The sequence below is a fragment of the Alligator mississippiensis genome, chromosome 2 (genome assembly GCF_030867095.1).
Source record: "Alligator mississippiensis isolate rAllMis1 chromosome 2, rAllMis1, whole genome shotgun sequence".
NCBI classification, from domain to species: domain Eukaryota; kingdom Metazoa; phylum Chordata; order Crocodylia; family Alligatoridae; genus Alligator; species Alligator mississippiensis.
In genome coordinates, this window is record NC_081825.1 from 21,527,052 (window position 1) to 21,545,164 (window position 18,113).

At 41.9% G+C, this 18,113-nt stretch overlaps 1 protein-coding gene across 4 annotated transcripts in view; it reads left to right on the forward strand.

Annotated features, from left to right (window-relative positions):
- Window positions 1-18,113, forward strand: part of RGS12 (regulator of G protein signaling 12) — a 169,584-nt gene that overhangs the window by 67,745 nt on the left and 83,726 nt on the right. For all 4 annotated transcript variants that reach the window (XM_019479123.2, XM_006262642.4, XM_059721535.1 and 1 more), the window contains one exon: window positions 14,886-14,907. In XM_019479123.2, coding sequence (XP_019334668.1) covers window positions 14,886-14,907 — 22 coding nt within the window. The remainder of the gene's footprint in view (window positions 1-14,885; window positions 14,908-18,113) is intronic.

Sequence of the window (18,113 nt, forward strand, 5' to 3'; positions counted from 1 at the left end):
GGGAAGACACTGAGGAGGGAGAGACTATTTCTGGGGACTAAGCCTTTCCCCACATTTTAGTTTATAAGCAGATGGAAGTGGGCTTAGAAATGTCTTCACTTGTATATCTGAATTAGTTGCTTTAGAGCTGTCATGTCATGATTTTATCACTTTCTATTAATAGCTGTCTAAGTTAACATTCCCTCAGTATTATAGGGACAAGGCCTTTGGATTTTGACCTAGTTAATGTGTGAAATCATGTAACATTTTGAATATGTTAGCTATTGAGATGCCCTGGACAAAAATAAGGGGAAAAGACATTTTTAAAAGTTCAGGGTCATGGGCTTTTTCCCCCAGTCATCAGCATTAGCAGGTTAGCTTTCACGTGCAGCCAAAATAGGCATTCATGGGACCATTGTATAGAAAAAAAAAAGGTGGATGTTGGAATGCAAGATCATTTTGGTGAAATAAAAAACAGCAACTCTAGTGGGTTGCTTACAGTAGAGGAATATTAGGTTTCCAGCACCTAATACAAGTGCCTGGAAAGCATTATAAAACATTGCCCACACCAAATGTTCCTGATGTTGGTACTCCATTACAGTTGCACCAGCTATATGCAAGTCTTGTAAAGGCTGTATGTGTTTCTTTCAAATCATTCTGGAGCTAATGTTGATAGGAGCATGCACCTCCTTGCTGCATTGTACTGTGCACAACCAGTTGGTGATGAACAATGGTAAAAGTCTTCCTTGTTTTGTGTGCTTTCAAGAGCATTCACAGGAAAATTCTCCAGGAAGTCTCTCACCTCCACATACTCCTCATTCATCTTAGGTTCAAATAGTCAATACACCTTGTCAGCCATGTAAGGACGATTGGTTTGCTTTTGCAGAAGCTGCCCACTTCTGCCATCCAGCTATACTAGTGGCATGCAATATGCAATTTATAAATGAAATACCTTTTTGGTAATATTTGTCTGCTTTGAAGTTTTCAGCTTTTAATGTGATATGGGAAACAAATGTATTTGAAACTTTAATCTTGCTGCCTCCAAATCTCTTTTCTCAGCATAGGCGGAGGAAGGCCAGGGCTAACAGGGTTTAGACCCCCCCCCCAACTAATACTGTGGTGGCCAGTGACAGCAGCTGCGCCTGGTGCTGCTCAGCGTGCAGCCAAGCCAGCGTTCTACGCGTGCTCAGCTCTGCACCTCCACTGCTTCAGTGCCACTGCTGTGCCATGCCCAGTGCCCCTGCTGCGTGCTCCTCTGCCACTGTGTACTGCACCACTGTGCACTGGCCCTGCAATGGCCCTGTGGGAGGGAGACGCAGGAGTCAGCCCCCCAAATAGTATTTACTCAGTCCCCTCCAAGTAATATTTTCTCCTGCCACCTATGTCTCCCAAGTGTCACTTGCACTGATAATTAAAATGCAGCTTTAAGGATTTACTGTGGTTTGCCAGATTAATCTCAGTTTACAAAATATAGGTTTTCCAATTAAATAAACCTATATCTCTGTCTATGAAATGTTTGGGTCAGAGGCCTTTGTACCTCCACAAATGTTGTTTTGTGATTTCTCTCAATGAAATCATGAATGTTAGGCGATTTCAGTATTAACAAAGACAGTGTATTGTCCAGTACTTAGAACAGGAGATGAAAAAAGCTGAAGTTCTGGGTCATCTGTATCTGGCACTAACAGTGGAGTCTTGGATACCAAGATTAAAAAAACTCAAAACCTCCCTGCCCTCAGTTTGTCTCTCTAAACTCAGGATGCTTGCCTGGTTCACAGGATACTGCTGAAAGGTGGAATTTGTTTGTGAAGTGCTTTGAAGGCTACTAGTGGAAGGCTGCATTAGCCATTGTTAACTTGTAATTGTAGTGTTTATGTTTAACAATAAATTTGTTTTATGATTTTGCAAAATAACAGAAATGGAGATTTTTGTGTGTTGTTCTATATTGATTTATTTGTAAAGAGCAGTAGACTTAATGGAATTCTCTACTGTTTTCAGATAAAGACATTGCTGTAAAAGGCAAGTTACAGGGTTTCTTACACTCTTAGATTCACACAGTGCATTTTTTGTTCTGTTCTTCCTACCTGAATGGAGCTGCCCTTGATATTGGTGAGGCATAGTCACATGGCATAAGTGAAAAGGTTAGGATATAGTTGAGAGTTGCTCTTCTGGTCAGAGAGCACAGTTTTGCCCTGATATGGTAATGGATTGCTTCCAAATTAAACCTTTTATGCCCGGTATCCTTGCCTTTCTGATCTTTTATGAGCTAGTTGTAGTACTAAACATGTAAAATGGGACAGACTCTTCTAAGATGCTTTACTTCATTCTGACCTGCACTGTATAAACCTCTGAAAATAGTAGTTAGCTCATGGAAATGTTTAGCTATAATTAAGGTGATTAACAGCAATGCTTCATTAAAAGGAAAGTTATAGGAAGCTGTTTCATTGAATAAAGGTTATCACACACCCAAACTTCATTTTATTGCCTTGATTTGTTATAGGAAATGCTTTAAATGAAATCACAGCATGATGTATATAAAATGATCTAGCTTTTTGTGAGAGATAATTGAGATCTAATCTGAATCCCTGACGAACCACAGCTTCCTGCAGTGGCCTGTTGCTATGGGTAACATAAAGGGAGTAAAATAGAACTTCATACGAAATGCCTTTAAACTTTGCTGGCATGTATAGGCATGGAATAGGCTTGAATTGTATATTATCATCTTTGCAAAATTGATGTGTTAAGGAAATGTTTTTTTCATCTTAAGTGAAGATGAATTTAGGAAGAGTACTCTTAGGAAAGATAACTGCTGTTTCTTATGAAGAGCGGGTAAGTAATATAAGTTATATTTAGCTAAGGCAAGGCACTGTTGCAGAGAGCAATTGGAAGAGTATTACAATTGGCAAGAAACTAGGAAAGGATATTATGTTCAGCTGCAGAATTATTGCTTTTGTTTAGTTTTAATCTTTTCTACACCGAATAGTTCAGAAACATTTGGCATAAAATGTAATTTTCTTAAACATACTATATGAGGGGCAAATATTTTATTTTTGCAGAACAGGAAACTGCATAGACAGCCTTACCATATAACTCTAATATTCAAATTTTCTCTAAATGAAAAAACAGAATTATGACAAATTGTTACAGTACTCAAAATTCAACTTGTTTTTATTGTACACCTGTTTTTAATGATTATGCAATGTAAATCATATATGACTATTATAATGATAATATTTTATTTTTGTTTTGGTGAAAATCTGCATGTATTTTATTCGGGTATTTTTAAAAGTGCATTTAACTCTGTAGCTGTTTGATCTATACATTATGATTTTGTTCATACACAAAAGTTATTTTCATAGGATCATCTGTCTGACAGGAATTCTGAATGTAGCAAGAAAAGGTAGTTTACATAACTTGCTTTGTACTCTTTTTTGTAAGGTAAAATATATGGCAAAAATGCATAGCGTTTTGAAGAACAGGTATTTAAATAACTGTTTTAATTGAGTACAGCCATACAAAAGATATTTTTCCTTGAATTGTTATTTATGTGTGTGCACCCTTTTCACAGAGAATTGAAAGTAACAACCTATTTAGTGTTCCTTATTTAGTTGGTTTTAGTGGTGCTGAACTTCACAAAATCCTACAGCAGAAAATCAGCCACAATATTTTTAAAACTAACTGAAGGTTAAAAAAAATATTGTTTAGCATTACTGAGATCAAGAAATATGCCTAAGTTTACTTAAGAAAAAACCAAACAAAACTAATGTCTTTAAAAGATATTTAATCAGAAATTATAAATATGATATGGTTGTACTTTTGATTACCTAATCCTTTTATTTTAGAATTCTGTTCCCAAATTATAGGACAGAAACCCCCTAAAGAGCCATGAGAGTTCAGAAAAAAATAAAACATTTGCAAGTGCCCTAATTGAATCAGTTAAAAATGATAAGATGTTGATGCACACTGTAAGTTCCCTGGTGAAGGAATCTCGGCAAAAGTGACTTGGGGTGGTTTAGCAAGAGGTTTGATCAGAACTAGGTGCAATCAGAAAAGCTGGTATGTGAAATTCTGTCTATCGGATACATGGTTAAACATTTGAAAGAAGACTTTTTATTACCTGTGTCTGTGTCTTCAGTAATTTGTCTCTTAGAGAATGCAGCTAGCCTCAGCCCCTAGTTATGTATTTAGATAACTTGAGTAGTTTGGTAAGAGGAGGTAGCTGCCTTGGATTAGAGGAGCCATTTCTTGACATGCAGCCTGTCTTAGTTAGGGGTTAAATTATAGTGGTTTGTTGTAAATTAATGCAGGATATAATTAGCATTTTCCCTCTAATAAGTTTAGCAAGTCCTCAGGACAGAGGTCAAACAGCTCACTGGATAGGACTAGAGATTTGCTATTCTGACAGTGAGAGAAACTGCTCATGGAGCCAGGGGATAGTGGGTAAATGGGATCACTTTCAGCAATTGTTTGTTTTTTTTTAACAGTTGGTCATTTTACTTTTTTTCTTTGTAAATAATAAGAAGAATCTAGTACGTTTGGAAACAAACCATTTCTTCTCTTTTATTCCATTTTTTGTTAATAAAAAACAAGTGAACTGTTATATGGGCAGTCTCATTCAAAGACCCCAAAGAGAACTGGACATTGTATCCCTGGAGAGAGGTGCTTGAAGGGTAAAAAGTGAGGTGCGTTGCTGTCAGGCTGTGGTAGAGAAACTAGGGCCAAAACCAAAAGAAAGAGGAGTTAAGAATTGGCAGAGATACATTTCGGAGAAAAAAAATCATACTTTTATTTACTGAATCAGTGCTTGGGGCCCAGGTGCCATAGTGGTTCTGTCATAAAATGGTGGCAGCCCCAAAATGTAAAGTCTCAATTAGCAAAAGACTAAAGTTTGGCCATGTAATTAATACCAATCAACTTGTGTTTTAAGAAAAATCTTTTAAAACAAAGTTGATCCGGGTCCTGGAGCGACTGAAGCAGGTACCATGTGCAGCACAGTTCCATACCAGCTTCTGGGGGCACCATGTGTGGCATGGATCCTGAAGCAGCCGGAATGAGCAGTGCAGGCCATTCAAGTCTGGTGGGGGTGGCCACACTGCACATAGCACATCACTGCTCTGTCTGGTCCAGGGTGTGGTACCTACCAGCTACTCTGGAGTGGGTGCCGTGGGCACTGGATCCAGAGGAGGAAGGGAGGGGAGAATCTGGGGTCCATAAGCCTGTTGGTTCAATCTGGCCCATGGACTGGCCCTGTGTCATTCACCCAGCTTGTGGGGCCACGTGAGTTTGGTATCTCTGCCTTAATTCAAAACTGTAGTGTGTTCCTGAGTAATCCCAGCCAGAAGTATGATAGTTCAAAATTGTTATGGTATTTAGAAAACAAACTTCTATCCCTGAAAATTTAACTTGAAGATTTTTTGAAACCTTAATACATTAACTTTTTATTTAAATTGACAGTGTCAACATGATTAAGGTTCACATGTCATCTTTGATATGTTTACAGTTTGTTCAGCAGAGTGAGGCATGTAACATTGCAGAAAATGGTAGATGTTCCTGCAAAGCAGACATAGTCTCATGTTATACAGCCTAAATCAGCTACCGAAGTGGAACCAGGGCCCATGTCAAACAGCACTGTTTTTTGCCATTTTAATGACATAGCTTAAGCTATCAGAAGAAAACTGCAATAAAATCCCTTAAAATAACGACTGACCAGTTTAATAACTCAATAGAATTATGTAGGCTGCTGATATGTATAATCCATCAGTGGCATACATGTAAGTTGTGTCACAGAGAAGTAGAGCTGGAAGGGACCTCCAGATGCCATCTAGTCTAACCTCCTGCCCTATCCAAACCATTCTATGCAAATCTATAAGATAAACTCCTCATAAAACTACCATCAACTCTGACACAATGCAAGGCATCATACCCTAACCTGCCATAGGTAAAGCAGGGGAACTATGGCAGCCAATGTTCTCGTTATATAAAAGATTGTTAATAGAGGCTCAAGAGAGCCCAGGTGTAGAGGGTCACACCTCCTCCTACAGAGGAAGGCAAAAATCCCCACAGTCTGTACCCATCTGACCATGGGGTAGAAATCTTTCCTGACCCCATATCTGGTGATCAGTCTGACCCTGAGTGAAGGGGCAAGACTCTCTAGCCAGAATCTGTGGCTTTAAGTCCCAGCAGGAGCATTGGCACAGCCCAGTCAAAATCCCTTGCCTTGGCTGCAGCCAACACCCAAATGCTTCTGAGGAAGGCTTAAAATCACCTTCAGCGATGGTGAGTTCACAACTTCCCTAGGCAGTCTATACCACTGCTTTACTGTTATAATAGTGAAGAAGTTTTTCTAGATACCCAACCTAAACCTAGTTTGCTGCAAGTCCAAGCCATCGGTCTGTGTCTTACTCTCTGCAGCAAGAGAGAAAAGGCATTTTCTCTCTTCTTTATGGCAGCTCTTCAAGTATTTGAAAACTGCTGTTATGTTCCCCCTTAAGTGCCTTTTCTTAGCTCCTTCAGCTTTGCCTCATGTGACTTGCTTTCCAAGTGCTTTATTATCTTTGTCAAGTGACTCTAGACCCTCTCCAACTTCTCCACAACCTTTTTAAAACGTGGAGCCCAATACTGGACACAGTACTCTTGATGAGGCTCGCCACCTCCGACATCTTGCACTTAATGCTTCTATTGATGTATTCAAAAACTGCATTTGCTTTTTGTGCAGCTACATCCCACTGCAGACTTGTATTGGGTCTATGATCCACCAAGACTCCCAGATCCTTCTTCGTAGTGCTGCCTTCCAGCCAGGTGTCACTCATTTTGTAGTTGTACTTCTGATTATTCTTCCCAGGTGTAGTGCCTTGCATTTATCTGCTGAGCTTCAGCCCAGCTTCCCAGTCTTCTGAACTGTGTTCCCAACCTCCAACTTGCTCACAATCCTTCCTACTTTCATGTCGTTTAAGCTTAAAATACTTTCTCTAGCATCTGTTTTGGGTTTTTTTGTAGGCAGTGAACATTAGCAATATTATGTACTTGTCTTTGAACTCTCAACTGCACTAAGGACTGTGCAAAGGGTGGAAGCATCATAGTTTTTGCCTTCAGATACATGTGAATGCCCATTTTCCTTCACTTGAATGGTCTAGAATCAGTTAAAGCATGTAGGAGGTTCTCATTATAGCTGCTCTCATATTTTGGCCTGTTAGTAAATGAAACCAAGTCTGTTTTAAATCCCATCTGGGGAAAAAAATCGGAGCCATAATGGACCCTGCCTGGATGAATATTGTAGAGAGACTGGAAGATATCAACCTTTTTTTCCACCTGTAGACTTTTAATCATTGACATGATTAAAAACTTGCCTCCTAACATCATGTAAATTTGTCACCCAGCCTACCATACTTAATTGCATGCCATTCCTTTTAGCACTGTTCCACAAAAGAGAATTATAGTAACAGAAGTCTCCATGCTAGGCTAGGCTGTTCATAGGGCCAGTCTGACTGTACAGGGATCCTGATCTGTTTAAGAGAAAGTTCTTCACGTATTGAGGTATGCATGGCTGTATATATTCATTCAAATAATCTGGGAGAATTCTTCTAGGTTTGTTCTCCTGGTAGAAAAAGTTACCAAGAGCCACATGTAAAGACTTTTTTGAATGTTGAAGCCCTTAAAAGTGGAGAGTTTGCAGTGCTGACACTGCAGCCAGGGGGGTGAAGGAGGGCCCTGTGTACACATCTCCATGTATTCTGCAGGCTCCCTTAGTTTGTCCAGTGACAGATGGCAGCAGTACTCATTATCCGCCTGTGTTTCCCTGCAGCACAATAGGCATTTACAGACGTGCTCCAGGAGTGCAGGGAGGGGTGTCTTTTGGAGCGTCACGTGTATAAGCATCCCCCTGCTGAAAAATGGCAGCAGGGGTACTTTAATTAAAGTTTGTTTTTAATTAAAGTGCCCCTGCCATCATTTTTCAGCACAGGGACACTGATGCACATGATGCTGGAGTCTTCTGGAGCATGGAGAAAAAGCCTCAATGTCTGTACACTCACTGTTCTTCCACAGGAAACAATGTCTCTACAAGGCTTATATAATGAGCATGTATCGTTTCTCTCATTTTCTTAAGAAATTTTCAATTTTGAGACACGTAAAACAGCAACATTGTTGTTTGTACATATGCTTTTGAAGCCTTATAGTATACACTTGCCAGGCTTCAAGGGATGGAGCAAAAGTTGGTGGGGTCATGCTACATTGGCTCTTTATTTAGGATGTACATTTTCACAGTGCACTTGAGTAGCAGGACTAATTTAGCTTGGACAGAATGCTGTACTGACATGGCTGTACTGCTTATCTGGACATGTTCTTTCCAGGCAGTCTGAAAAATGGAACAAGTCTTTTAAGTTTTTATGAACCATATTGTCATGATGAGCTTTGCCGGTAGCTATTTCTTTCCTTTGCAGAACATGGTTCACTTTTTGAAAAAGGGCACCGTCAGACCATTTTTGTCCAGTTTGTTTGCACACATCGTGCAACTGCTAAACCTACAAAGGCCTGGGCTAAGTACAGACATTCAAAAAGTCCGAGCTTGAACTGATTCAGTCTTTGCAGGTTAGTCTAACCTGTGGAGAGTAAACTGACAAGCAAGTGAATAGACATTCACTTTTGATTCTAGAAATGTAGTCACATGCTTGCAGTGGCTTAGGCTAGAAGCCAGGAGGTGCCAGAGGGAGCTCTCCCTTCCCTTTTGCAGTGGCTGGAAAGCTGGAGAGAAGCTGAGCTGAGGAGGGGAAGGGAGTGGGCATGGCCAGGCCCAAGCAGGTTGAGTATGACTGTGGAGGGGTTTAAACCCTCTCCCTGGCCTGTAGGGACCCTAGCTAGGGTGTGCCTGGAGGCAGAAGGGGGAAGCAGTCCTTGCCAGGCTTTTCCCTGAGCGGTGGAGAGCATGGCCATGGCCAGCCGGAGGCTGAGGCAGCACCTCAGGTGAAGTGGGGGAGGGAGTGGGATTAAACTCCCCCTGCCTCCCCTCTCCCACAGGCATGGGACCTGAGCCAGGATCTGCCTGGCTTTCCCCCTACTCATGTCTCAGCATGGCCCGGGACCTCCAGAGCCCCTCTCCCATCCAGGGGGCGATCCTGCTATACCTTCCCAGCTGCAGAGGTGGGGGTTTCACTTGGGGCAGCCCAGGAGCAAAGGCCAGATTGGGGGGAGGGAGCAGAGTGAAACTGGCCCCAAGCCCAGGTGGGGACATGCACCAAGGAGAGCACAGAGGGATTGCAGTAGTGCTAGATACTCCATCCATGTAATCTCCATAGATAGATTGCTCCATCCTGGATGTAAGCCCCGCTGAGCAGAGGGACCCAGCCTAGGAAGGGCAGGGAAGAGGCTGGAGTGTGTCTAAACTAGCCTGGGGCAGAGCCAAGCTGAGCTGAGCATGCAGATGGGGAGCAGCTCATGCCTGGCGGCCCCTTCTACCCACTGAAGAGCAGCGCCTGGGCCAGCCCCAGCCTGGCCCCTGCAGAGGTGTGCATGGCACAGGCTCGACCCAGCAGCGCCTAGAGCTGGGCAAAGCACCAAGAAGCTGGGTGGTGCAATGCTGGAGGCTGAGATGCCAGGCTCCCTCGTGGGCTTCAAGGTGGATGGGCACAAAAGGCTCCTTGGGCAGTGAGGAAGAGCTGGCTACACCTGCCACCTCTGTGCGGCACTTGCTGGATGGTTTCAGCCCTGACTTGCTGTTCCCCAGGCACTGAGCTAGCTGTGCCCTTCTTGCTCTTCATCTACCCAGTGGCAGCACAGTGCAGCTCTGTGCACCAGGCGTCGGGTGGTATCACCATGGCTTCCCCACTGCTGTCTGCCCACCTGGTGCTGCAGGTAGTGCAGGCGGTGCCTACCATTATGGCCAGTGTGGGTCCCCTTGACAACAGCAGCAGTGGGGAATCCATAGGGGTAGTGCTCTGCACCTGGTACGTGGGGCTGTGCTGCGCCACTGCTGGGTAGGAGAAGAGTGAGCAGGGTGCAGCCAACTCGGCGCCCAGCGGCCTGGGGTATGGCAGGTTGGGGTTGAGGCTATCCAGTGAGTGGTGCATGGTGGTGGTGGGTACAGCCTGCTCCTCCTTGTCACCTGGGGAGCTTTTGTGCCCGTCTACCTTGGAGCCTGTGAAGGAGCCCAATGCCTGGCCTAGCTTGACCTTCAGCATCACACTGCCCAGCATCTTGGTGCCTTGCTCAGTTCCAGGCACTGCTGGATTGAGCCCGTGCCATGCGTACCATTACAGGGACTGGGGCTGGCCCAAACACCACTCTCCAGCGTGTAGAAGGGGTTGCTGGGCAGGAGCTGCTCCCCCAGCTGCATGCTTAGCTGGGCTTGGCTCTGCACCTGACTGGGAAGGCACAGCGGGATTGCCCCCTGACTGGGAGCAGGGTTTGGGGGTCCTGGGTCATGCTGAGCTGCAAGCAGGGGATAAAAGCTGGGCAGACCCCAGCTGGGGTCCTGTGCTTGTGGGAGTAGAGAGGCAGGGAGGTTTAATTGCCTTCCACCTGAGCCTGCTGTCCCAGGCCTCTACCCCCTCCACTCCAGCAGGGAAAAATCTGGCAGGGGCTTCTCCAGCCCTGCTAGGCAGACTGGATTGCATCCCCAGCTGGGTTCCCCACCCCCTTGGGAGCCAGCCTTCACTGCTCCATTTAGAGAACAGGGGGGTGGGGCTAACCTGGCTCTGGTGGAGCAGGCAGCACAGCCCAGCTCAGGGTTGCAAAGCATCCTGGGATGCTGGGGGACTCTGATGTAACATAAACCAGGAAGGGGTCTGGGACAGACATTGCATAAACTGGTTTGACCTAAATTAGTTAAATCTGATACTACATTCACCAGGTTTATCTTAAACTAGCTTCAGCCATTTTGAAAGTGGCTTATGTGCACTGAACTTCTGTTGTGTTATAGGTTTAAACCAGTTTTGGATCACTTAAACCGGTTTATGTGTAACTTCTGTCCCTAACCCACGTGTTGCATTGCTTGGACATAGTGTTGTGGATTCTCCTTTGTATCTGTTCTCTCCCAATTGCCTTCCTGTTTAAGTTGTCCTTTTTCATTTTGAAATAATAATTCATTCCCTCAAATAAAGGGTATCCCCTCGATTAAAAAATTCTGAGATAAGACTTCCTTGAACATGACTGCAATCATGCTCATGATGAGCCTGAATTGGCTTGTTCACATGGTTTTTCCTCACTTCCTAAAGGTGGTGGTACAGAGATTCTCAAGACTCTTGGCTGGTTTTTAGGCACATTAAATGCAATATAAAAGAAATGCCATGTTTTGGAATTTAAAACAATCCTTTAATTTGTCATTGCTTATCCTGTCAGTGCTGGCAGAAAGTTCCCCACTGTGATCATGGGGGATCAGGATCTATTAGGAACTGAAAGGAAGAATATTACAATATTACAGTGCCTTCTCAATGGACGTCTTGATATCCAGGCCAACTGGATAAGCAGGCTATATTCCTGCTGATGAAGACACTTCAAGATGCTTTTGTTTTTACAGGCCTTTCTTTTTCCTTGTCTTTTTTTTTCTTCTTTAATTTCACCAGGCTTGTGGTACAGGAGAATGGCTTTATTTAAAATATTTTGGAGGCTAAGATCTTTTGAGTGTTTATCTGGAGTTGGAATGAGTACAATTCAAATTTTTGCATTTAGATAAAAGACTCTAGAATAGCTAACTTAAATATTTATGTAAAAACAAAATTGCAATACCGACTTTAGAAAATCTTTAGAGTTTTATTTTGCTACTTTATATTAGAGTTCAAATAAATGCAATAACTGATTTTCTATTAATATTTAATGATGTGTATAAATGTAATTAAAATTGAGTACTAGCTCCATGCGTGATAAACCAGGGTTGGTATGTGGTTCCATGGTGCTTGTTGTTTTATTTGGGGCAGGGATATTAAGAATGTTAAATTTGTGACTGTTGTAAAAATTCAATCTGTGAATGTAAACTGTACTGGAATCTAAATAACTTTCCAGTTTTTCCTGGTTATTTAAGTGGTTACTTCCATCAAACAATCATTCTGTAGAAACGTGCTGAACCAAATTTTGCCCTTTGGGATCCTCAGGACTGCACATAAGCATCCAAGAGTAAAATATAACCCCCAAAATACTGAGAAGTTTTAAAATGAAGCCAACATACTACTTACAAAATCAGGTCTTCCAGCTTTCTCTCATGGACAAATCTAGACAAGTTACTGTTGACAAATGACAAACTGCTTTGCTTGAATCCTAACTACACATAGTTCCTGACAAAATATATTTTGAGACTTTTAGGCATTCATAAATATGTTTAAAACATGACTACACATTCAAATGTAACCATTGCTAACCATGTGAGGTACTAGTAAATTCCACTAAATTATGTGGATTAGGTTTTTGGCTTCATTTGGAAAAAAAAAAAAAGCAGCTTATATCACATTGTGTAAGCTAGAGAAGTTGCATGGAATCAGTTTGCAAGTTTTTTTTTTTTTAAATGGTATTCCCATTATGCACAAGTGTAAGGTATCTCTGGAAAATATCCAAGTAATAGGACAAATGAAAGGGCTTAAGACATAGAAAGTAGTCTTATACTTCAATGAACTCGGACAGAACAGTCTAGGGATTCAGTTTTGTCTGTCAACAAACACTTCATTTTTTAGTACAATTGCGTGTTGCCTAGGCAGATTCTGAGGTGTGTTTTTGGTCCATTTTAGTTAATGTGCTAAGGGAAATGTGTTTTTAAGCAGAGTATAGGCAAAGCAACATAGTTTTTAACCCCTTTTATACTGGTTAAACTGAAGGTTTCTATCACCTTTCACAGTGCTAAATTCAGTTAATGGAGTTGTGTTCTCTTAATGTTTACGTTATTAGGCAGTCAGACTTCTTCAGTGATGGAAAAATATTTCTTAATTCCCTTTTTACTGGAAAAAAGATTATAAACATTAAGCAGGTGACCTTTCTGTTAACTGAAATATAGATAAGATTGTTCAAATAATTGACTACTAGTACCATCTATTTTGAGAAGTAATTTTTATTTTTTGGCTGAAAACAATCATATACAAAATTCTAATGTGTTTATAGTCTTTGAGCAATCTTCATTGCTCTTGTCCTGGGTAATATGTTCAGGTGATATTATTCAGGATGGTGACAGTTAGACTGTGCAATACATGAACAAAACAAAAGGAATTTGAAAGCAGTCACTGTTCTGTTACTTTCTATTTATTAAGTTCTTTAGGAAGGGATCAGATCAGATTAAATTTAGAACACAATGTGTTCATCTACGCATGCAACTTACTGTGGTTGACTAATTATCTGTGCAGTAAAGCATCGCCATCTACACGTGCGGTGGTATTAGGTTACAATAAATTAATTAATTCTGCTGTAAGAGGCAGGGGCAGTACTATCTTACTGTTGGGGGACAGTACTATCTTATGGCAGAGTAATTTACTGTGATCTATATGTGTAGATGCTGACTGTGGGCGTGAATTGTGCCCGGTCACCCCAGGCAGCAGGGGGCCAGCTAACCACATGCCGCCACCCTGCAGCACCCTCATGCCCCAGCCAGGCCCTCTGCCGCCACCCAGAGCCTGGGACTCCCCTTCCAACCCCCCCACTTTTGTCCCCTGCCAGTCTGGGCCTGCTTCGCCTCAGCTCAAATTGCTGCTGTCCCAGGCGCATGTGCAGATGTTGAACCTGGGAGTAATTTTCTCTGACTTAAATTGCCCCGGAGTTTATTGCTTTGCATTATTTGTATGCATACAAAAATATAGACCTGAAGAGGGGTATTTAATGCCTAAAAGCTTGTCCAACAGCTCTCGAATAAGGTGTGAGATGCATAATTGTGTTTGAAGTATAATTACGCTATTGTGTAATTGTAACGGTGAAGAGTAATTGTTGTTATACTTCACAGATTCAAAGGGAAAGATTTATTTTTGTGTAAGTTCATGAGAAGTGGGTTTGTTTGTTTTTTTTACAGTGATGTATGAAGGATGTATTGGCATTTATCTCATTTGGACAGAAAATTAGTTTTGATAGAAATTAGCTTAGGCTTTGACAAATTCCAAATACACCCCTGCCCCAAGCCTCGTTGGACCACAGTTGAGAAAACAAACAAGCATTTGTAAGCTGAAAAAGGATCTAGTCTGTACTTGCCTCTATAGTGGTCTTAGCGGTGTTTCATTACTTGCCATTGAAAGGTAAAGAAAGGGACCATGATTTCATCATTTAGTGAGTTCTCTCTAGTTGTTAGTCAAATAAAACTTGGATGTGCATGTCAGTATAGTTAGTTGAGATTATCTCTCTATTTTTGACTAGCTGCATCAATATAAAACATACATGTATTGTCTCCACTTCTTGAATTTTATATCAAGATCACTATATTTGTGCTAGCACAATTTTTCTTTTTTGCAGTGAAGACTTCAAGAGTTTTCTTGCCTATGTTAAAACCTGAGTTTTAATTGTAAAACACATGTTAAAAAAGGACCTTTCAGTCATTTAGTCACCATAAAAGAGAGAAAAAAAATCACAATTCCTTTTAACCTTCGTAGGTCATCTTTAAGAACACAAGTATCTGATCTTGGAAGCGTGTTCACACAAGTAACTTTATTCATGTAAGCTGTCCTGTTTGAACTCAATGTTACTACTCACAGTAGGAAGCACTTTGCCCAGTAAATATTTGCGGGATCAAGATACAAGACAGTGGTTTCAAGAACTTGAGAGGAGCTAACAGTTGTGAGAAATCACTGCTGATTCATATAGACTGTCTTTCCCATGACACCTGTGGCTGATATTATTTCTGTGATAAAGTGCTAAGACTAATAAATGCTGTCAGTATCATGTATTACTCAGAAGTTTCTTTTATACTGTCATGAAAACTTATGTAACTTTTTTTTTTCTCTCTTTCTCTCTCATTGCAGTCTGCAACTGTGTCTGATGGAGGTAAGACAAAGTTTGTATTTACTTATATCAGTATTGGGAAAGAATCAAAGTTCCTACAAAAAGCAGTGGAGTAAAAAGCAATAAATACATTTCCTTGATAAGCATTGTGGACCCATCATGCAACCCTTAACAGTACACTTCTGTAGGATTTCAGTAGGAATTGTCCCCATTAATATATTGCAGGATTAAGCCTTAGGTGGACATGTTGTGTTCCTTTGTTTATATGCAAAAATACCTTATGGCACTTGTGTATAAATAAATGGAATTCATCATTTGTGGTATTTAAAGTTGAGTGAGTATAAAATCAGGCACTAACTAGATAAAATCTTTCTGATTTCTTAAGTATTGTTTACCTAAGATAGTTACCTTGGCTATAGCACTTTTTTTTTTATCAACATTTCATTTTACATGTTAAAACAAGTTTTGCAGCTTTGCTTTGCAGAGGTAGCTTCTAGCTAATAGGTTATTAGTGAACTCAGAGTTCTTGTTGAAGAGTGAAGTATGTTTTTAGGTAAATAATATTATAAAATAATATGATAACCTTACAATCTGAATATACGTAAACCTGTCTGAAGAGCTTTGTTAGATAATGCTTCTGTCTTTGATACCCTTTGTGTATTATTGACAGAGGTTGAGAGGAAGTCCTTTAATTTACTTCATTTGAGCACTCTAAACCAAAATGTGAGATTGGTAAGGAACCATTGCTGTTTGGACTGTTTATTATGCTGTGCTCCAGAACCAGAAAAGGAATTGTTTGAGCTAAGTTTAAAGATGATTTTGCTTTTTCAGGTTTTAATGTGGCTGACAATGTGAAAAATTTGGAAGAACTTTATTTACATGAGACTAACATTTTCTACTTAGGTTGAAATTGATGGCAGTTGAAGAAACTCAACTATTTGGAATGATTCTACACTCTTTTAGCATGATTCTAGCATTGTATTGGCCCATTCACGATAGCTGTCCAAATTTTGTTATAAACCAGAAAGTGCAGATCTTAATGGTTTACTAAGCCTCAGTATAGCTTGTTGTTGCTGTTCTCATTGTGTGTTGTTGATGTGTTGTCAGAATTGAAATATGAGGAACAGTGGTGCTGGCAAAAAGTTATAGCCAGTCTTGTCTTAAACAATGACCAGAGGCATGATTCAGTAGCAAAAGCTTGGCTAGGTTTTTTGTCTACAGGGCAGGGCTCTAACACACTTATGATCTGACACAGCGTTTCCCAACCTTTTTTACCCCATGGCACACTTATATGGCCTCCTCACCCCATGGCACACTGGTCAAGGGGGAGGGAGGGAGGAGTGGCAAGCAGCTGAACGATGGGGAGGGTGGGGAATCAGGTGGCAAGCAGCTGAATGCTGCTGACAGGTGGGAGGGGTGGGGGTGGGTAGTGAGCGGCAGAGTGTTGCAGATTGAGGAGGGGGAGGTAGTGAGCAGCAGGAAGTGGGTGGCACGGTGTGGCTGCCCACAGCAGCAGGTAAGCGGCATGGCTCCAGCCAGGTGTGGGGCGTGGCTCCAGCCCAAAATGCCGTGGCCCACCTGGATGTGCCTGACAGGACACCAGTGTGCATGTTAATGTATGTATGCCTGTGACAAGGTATTGGTACAACACCATACAGGCTCTCCTAGGCCAATACAAAATTCTCATCACTTTCAATTCTCCTCTTACAATGGTCAAAACAAATTATGTATTACATTCCACCTGATTATTTTAAACAGTCCTGTGCCATGGGCTTGTTTTGCATCCTGATTTGGGTGTTCCCATTCCAACCTTCTCATTCTGGTACTGCACTATGCTATACACCTTGTACAGCTACCTCCCCAACCCATCTTCTGGCAGGAGTGCACATCTTTCCCACATGCCAAGTTTTGCTTGTGTAAGGGGTTCATGCATGGGTCAGTTTACTGGTCAGGCCTACTCTGGCCAATGCTTTAGCAAAGTCTTTGCATGAGCAGTATATTGTATTGATCAATATTCCAGTGAGGCCTACATTCCCCTCCTTTTTTGTCTTCTTGTAGTGGAGGATGTCTGCTCATCATCCTGGAAAAGCATAGTATGCAGACAGGAGATAACTCAGCGCGCTAGACACTGTATGGAAGTTACCTTGGTATACCCATTTATACATTCATGGAACATTGATCGATCGATCGATCGATCGATCTATTGATCCATCAATCTATCTATACTACTCATGCAAAAACTTTGCTAAAGCATTGGCTAGAGTAGTATATGTATTGATCAGTGTTCCAGTGAGGCCTGCCTAGCTTAATTTACACTTGTGATGGTTTGCTTCAACAGTTGTCTTGGTCCTGAAAAATAAATCTTTTGCTTGCATTTTGCCCTTTTTGGCATTTTCAGGAATTTTATAACACTGTTTTATAGGGCAAAAAGGCACAATGATTAGAAAACCAAGTGGATTAAAAAAAATGTTAATCTCAAGCTGGAGTAAGATAAGATTGATTCCTTCCTTTTTAATTTCTTATGAAGGCCTTTTTCTCAACCTTACCATTTTATCCAGCCAGAGTTGAAGCAGCTTCCCCTGCCACTCTACCCGCTTCTCCCTATGCTCCCCCAACTCCATGTGCCCCTCCCCTGCTCTTCCCTGATGCCACATGCCCCTTCCTTGTGCTCTTTCCTGCTCCATGCTCCCCCCAACTCTGTGCCTCAATTTCCCCATTCTTCCCCTGCACTGCACACCCATTTTTTGCATTCACTTCCCTCACATCCCTTCCCCATACTTCTTTCTGCCTCTCTGCTTCCCCTGCTCTGTACACTTCCTTCCCCCATAAGCCTCTTCCTTCTCCCCCCATGCTGTGCCCCTGCATCATGCATCCTTTTTCTCATGCTCTTCCCTATACTGCAAGCCTTTATCCCCTGTGCTCCCCCCCATGCCATGTGCCCCAACCCTGCCGTATGACCTATCCTGGTCCTGTCTGGAGTTGCAGCAGTTGCTTGCCTGGCCCTTACTCAAATTTTCTTCTCGTATCTTCCTGTCTGCATACTATGCTTTTCCAGGATGATGAGCAGACATCCTCCACTACAAGAAGACAAAAAAGGAGGGGAATGTAGGCCTCACTGGAATATTGATCAATACAATATACTGCTCATGCAAAGACTTTGCTAAAGCATTGGCCAGAGTAGGCCTGACCAGTAAACTGACCCATGCATGAACCCCTTACACAAGCAAAACTTGGCATGTGGGAAAGAT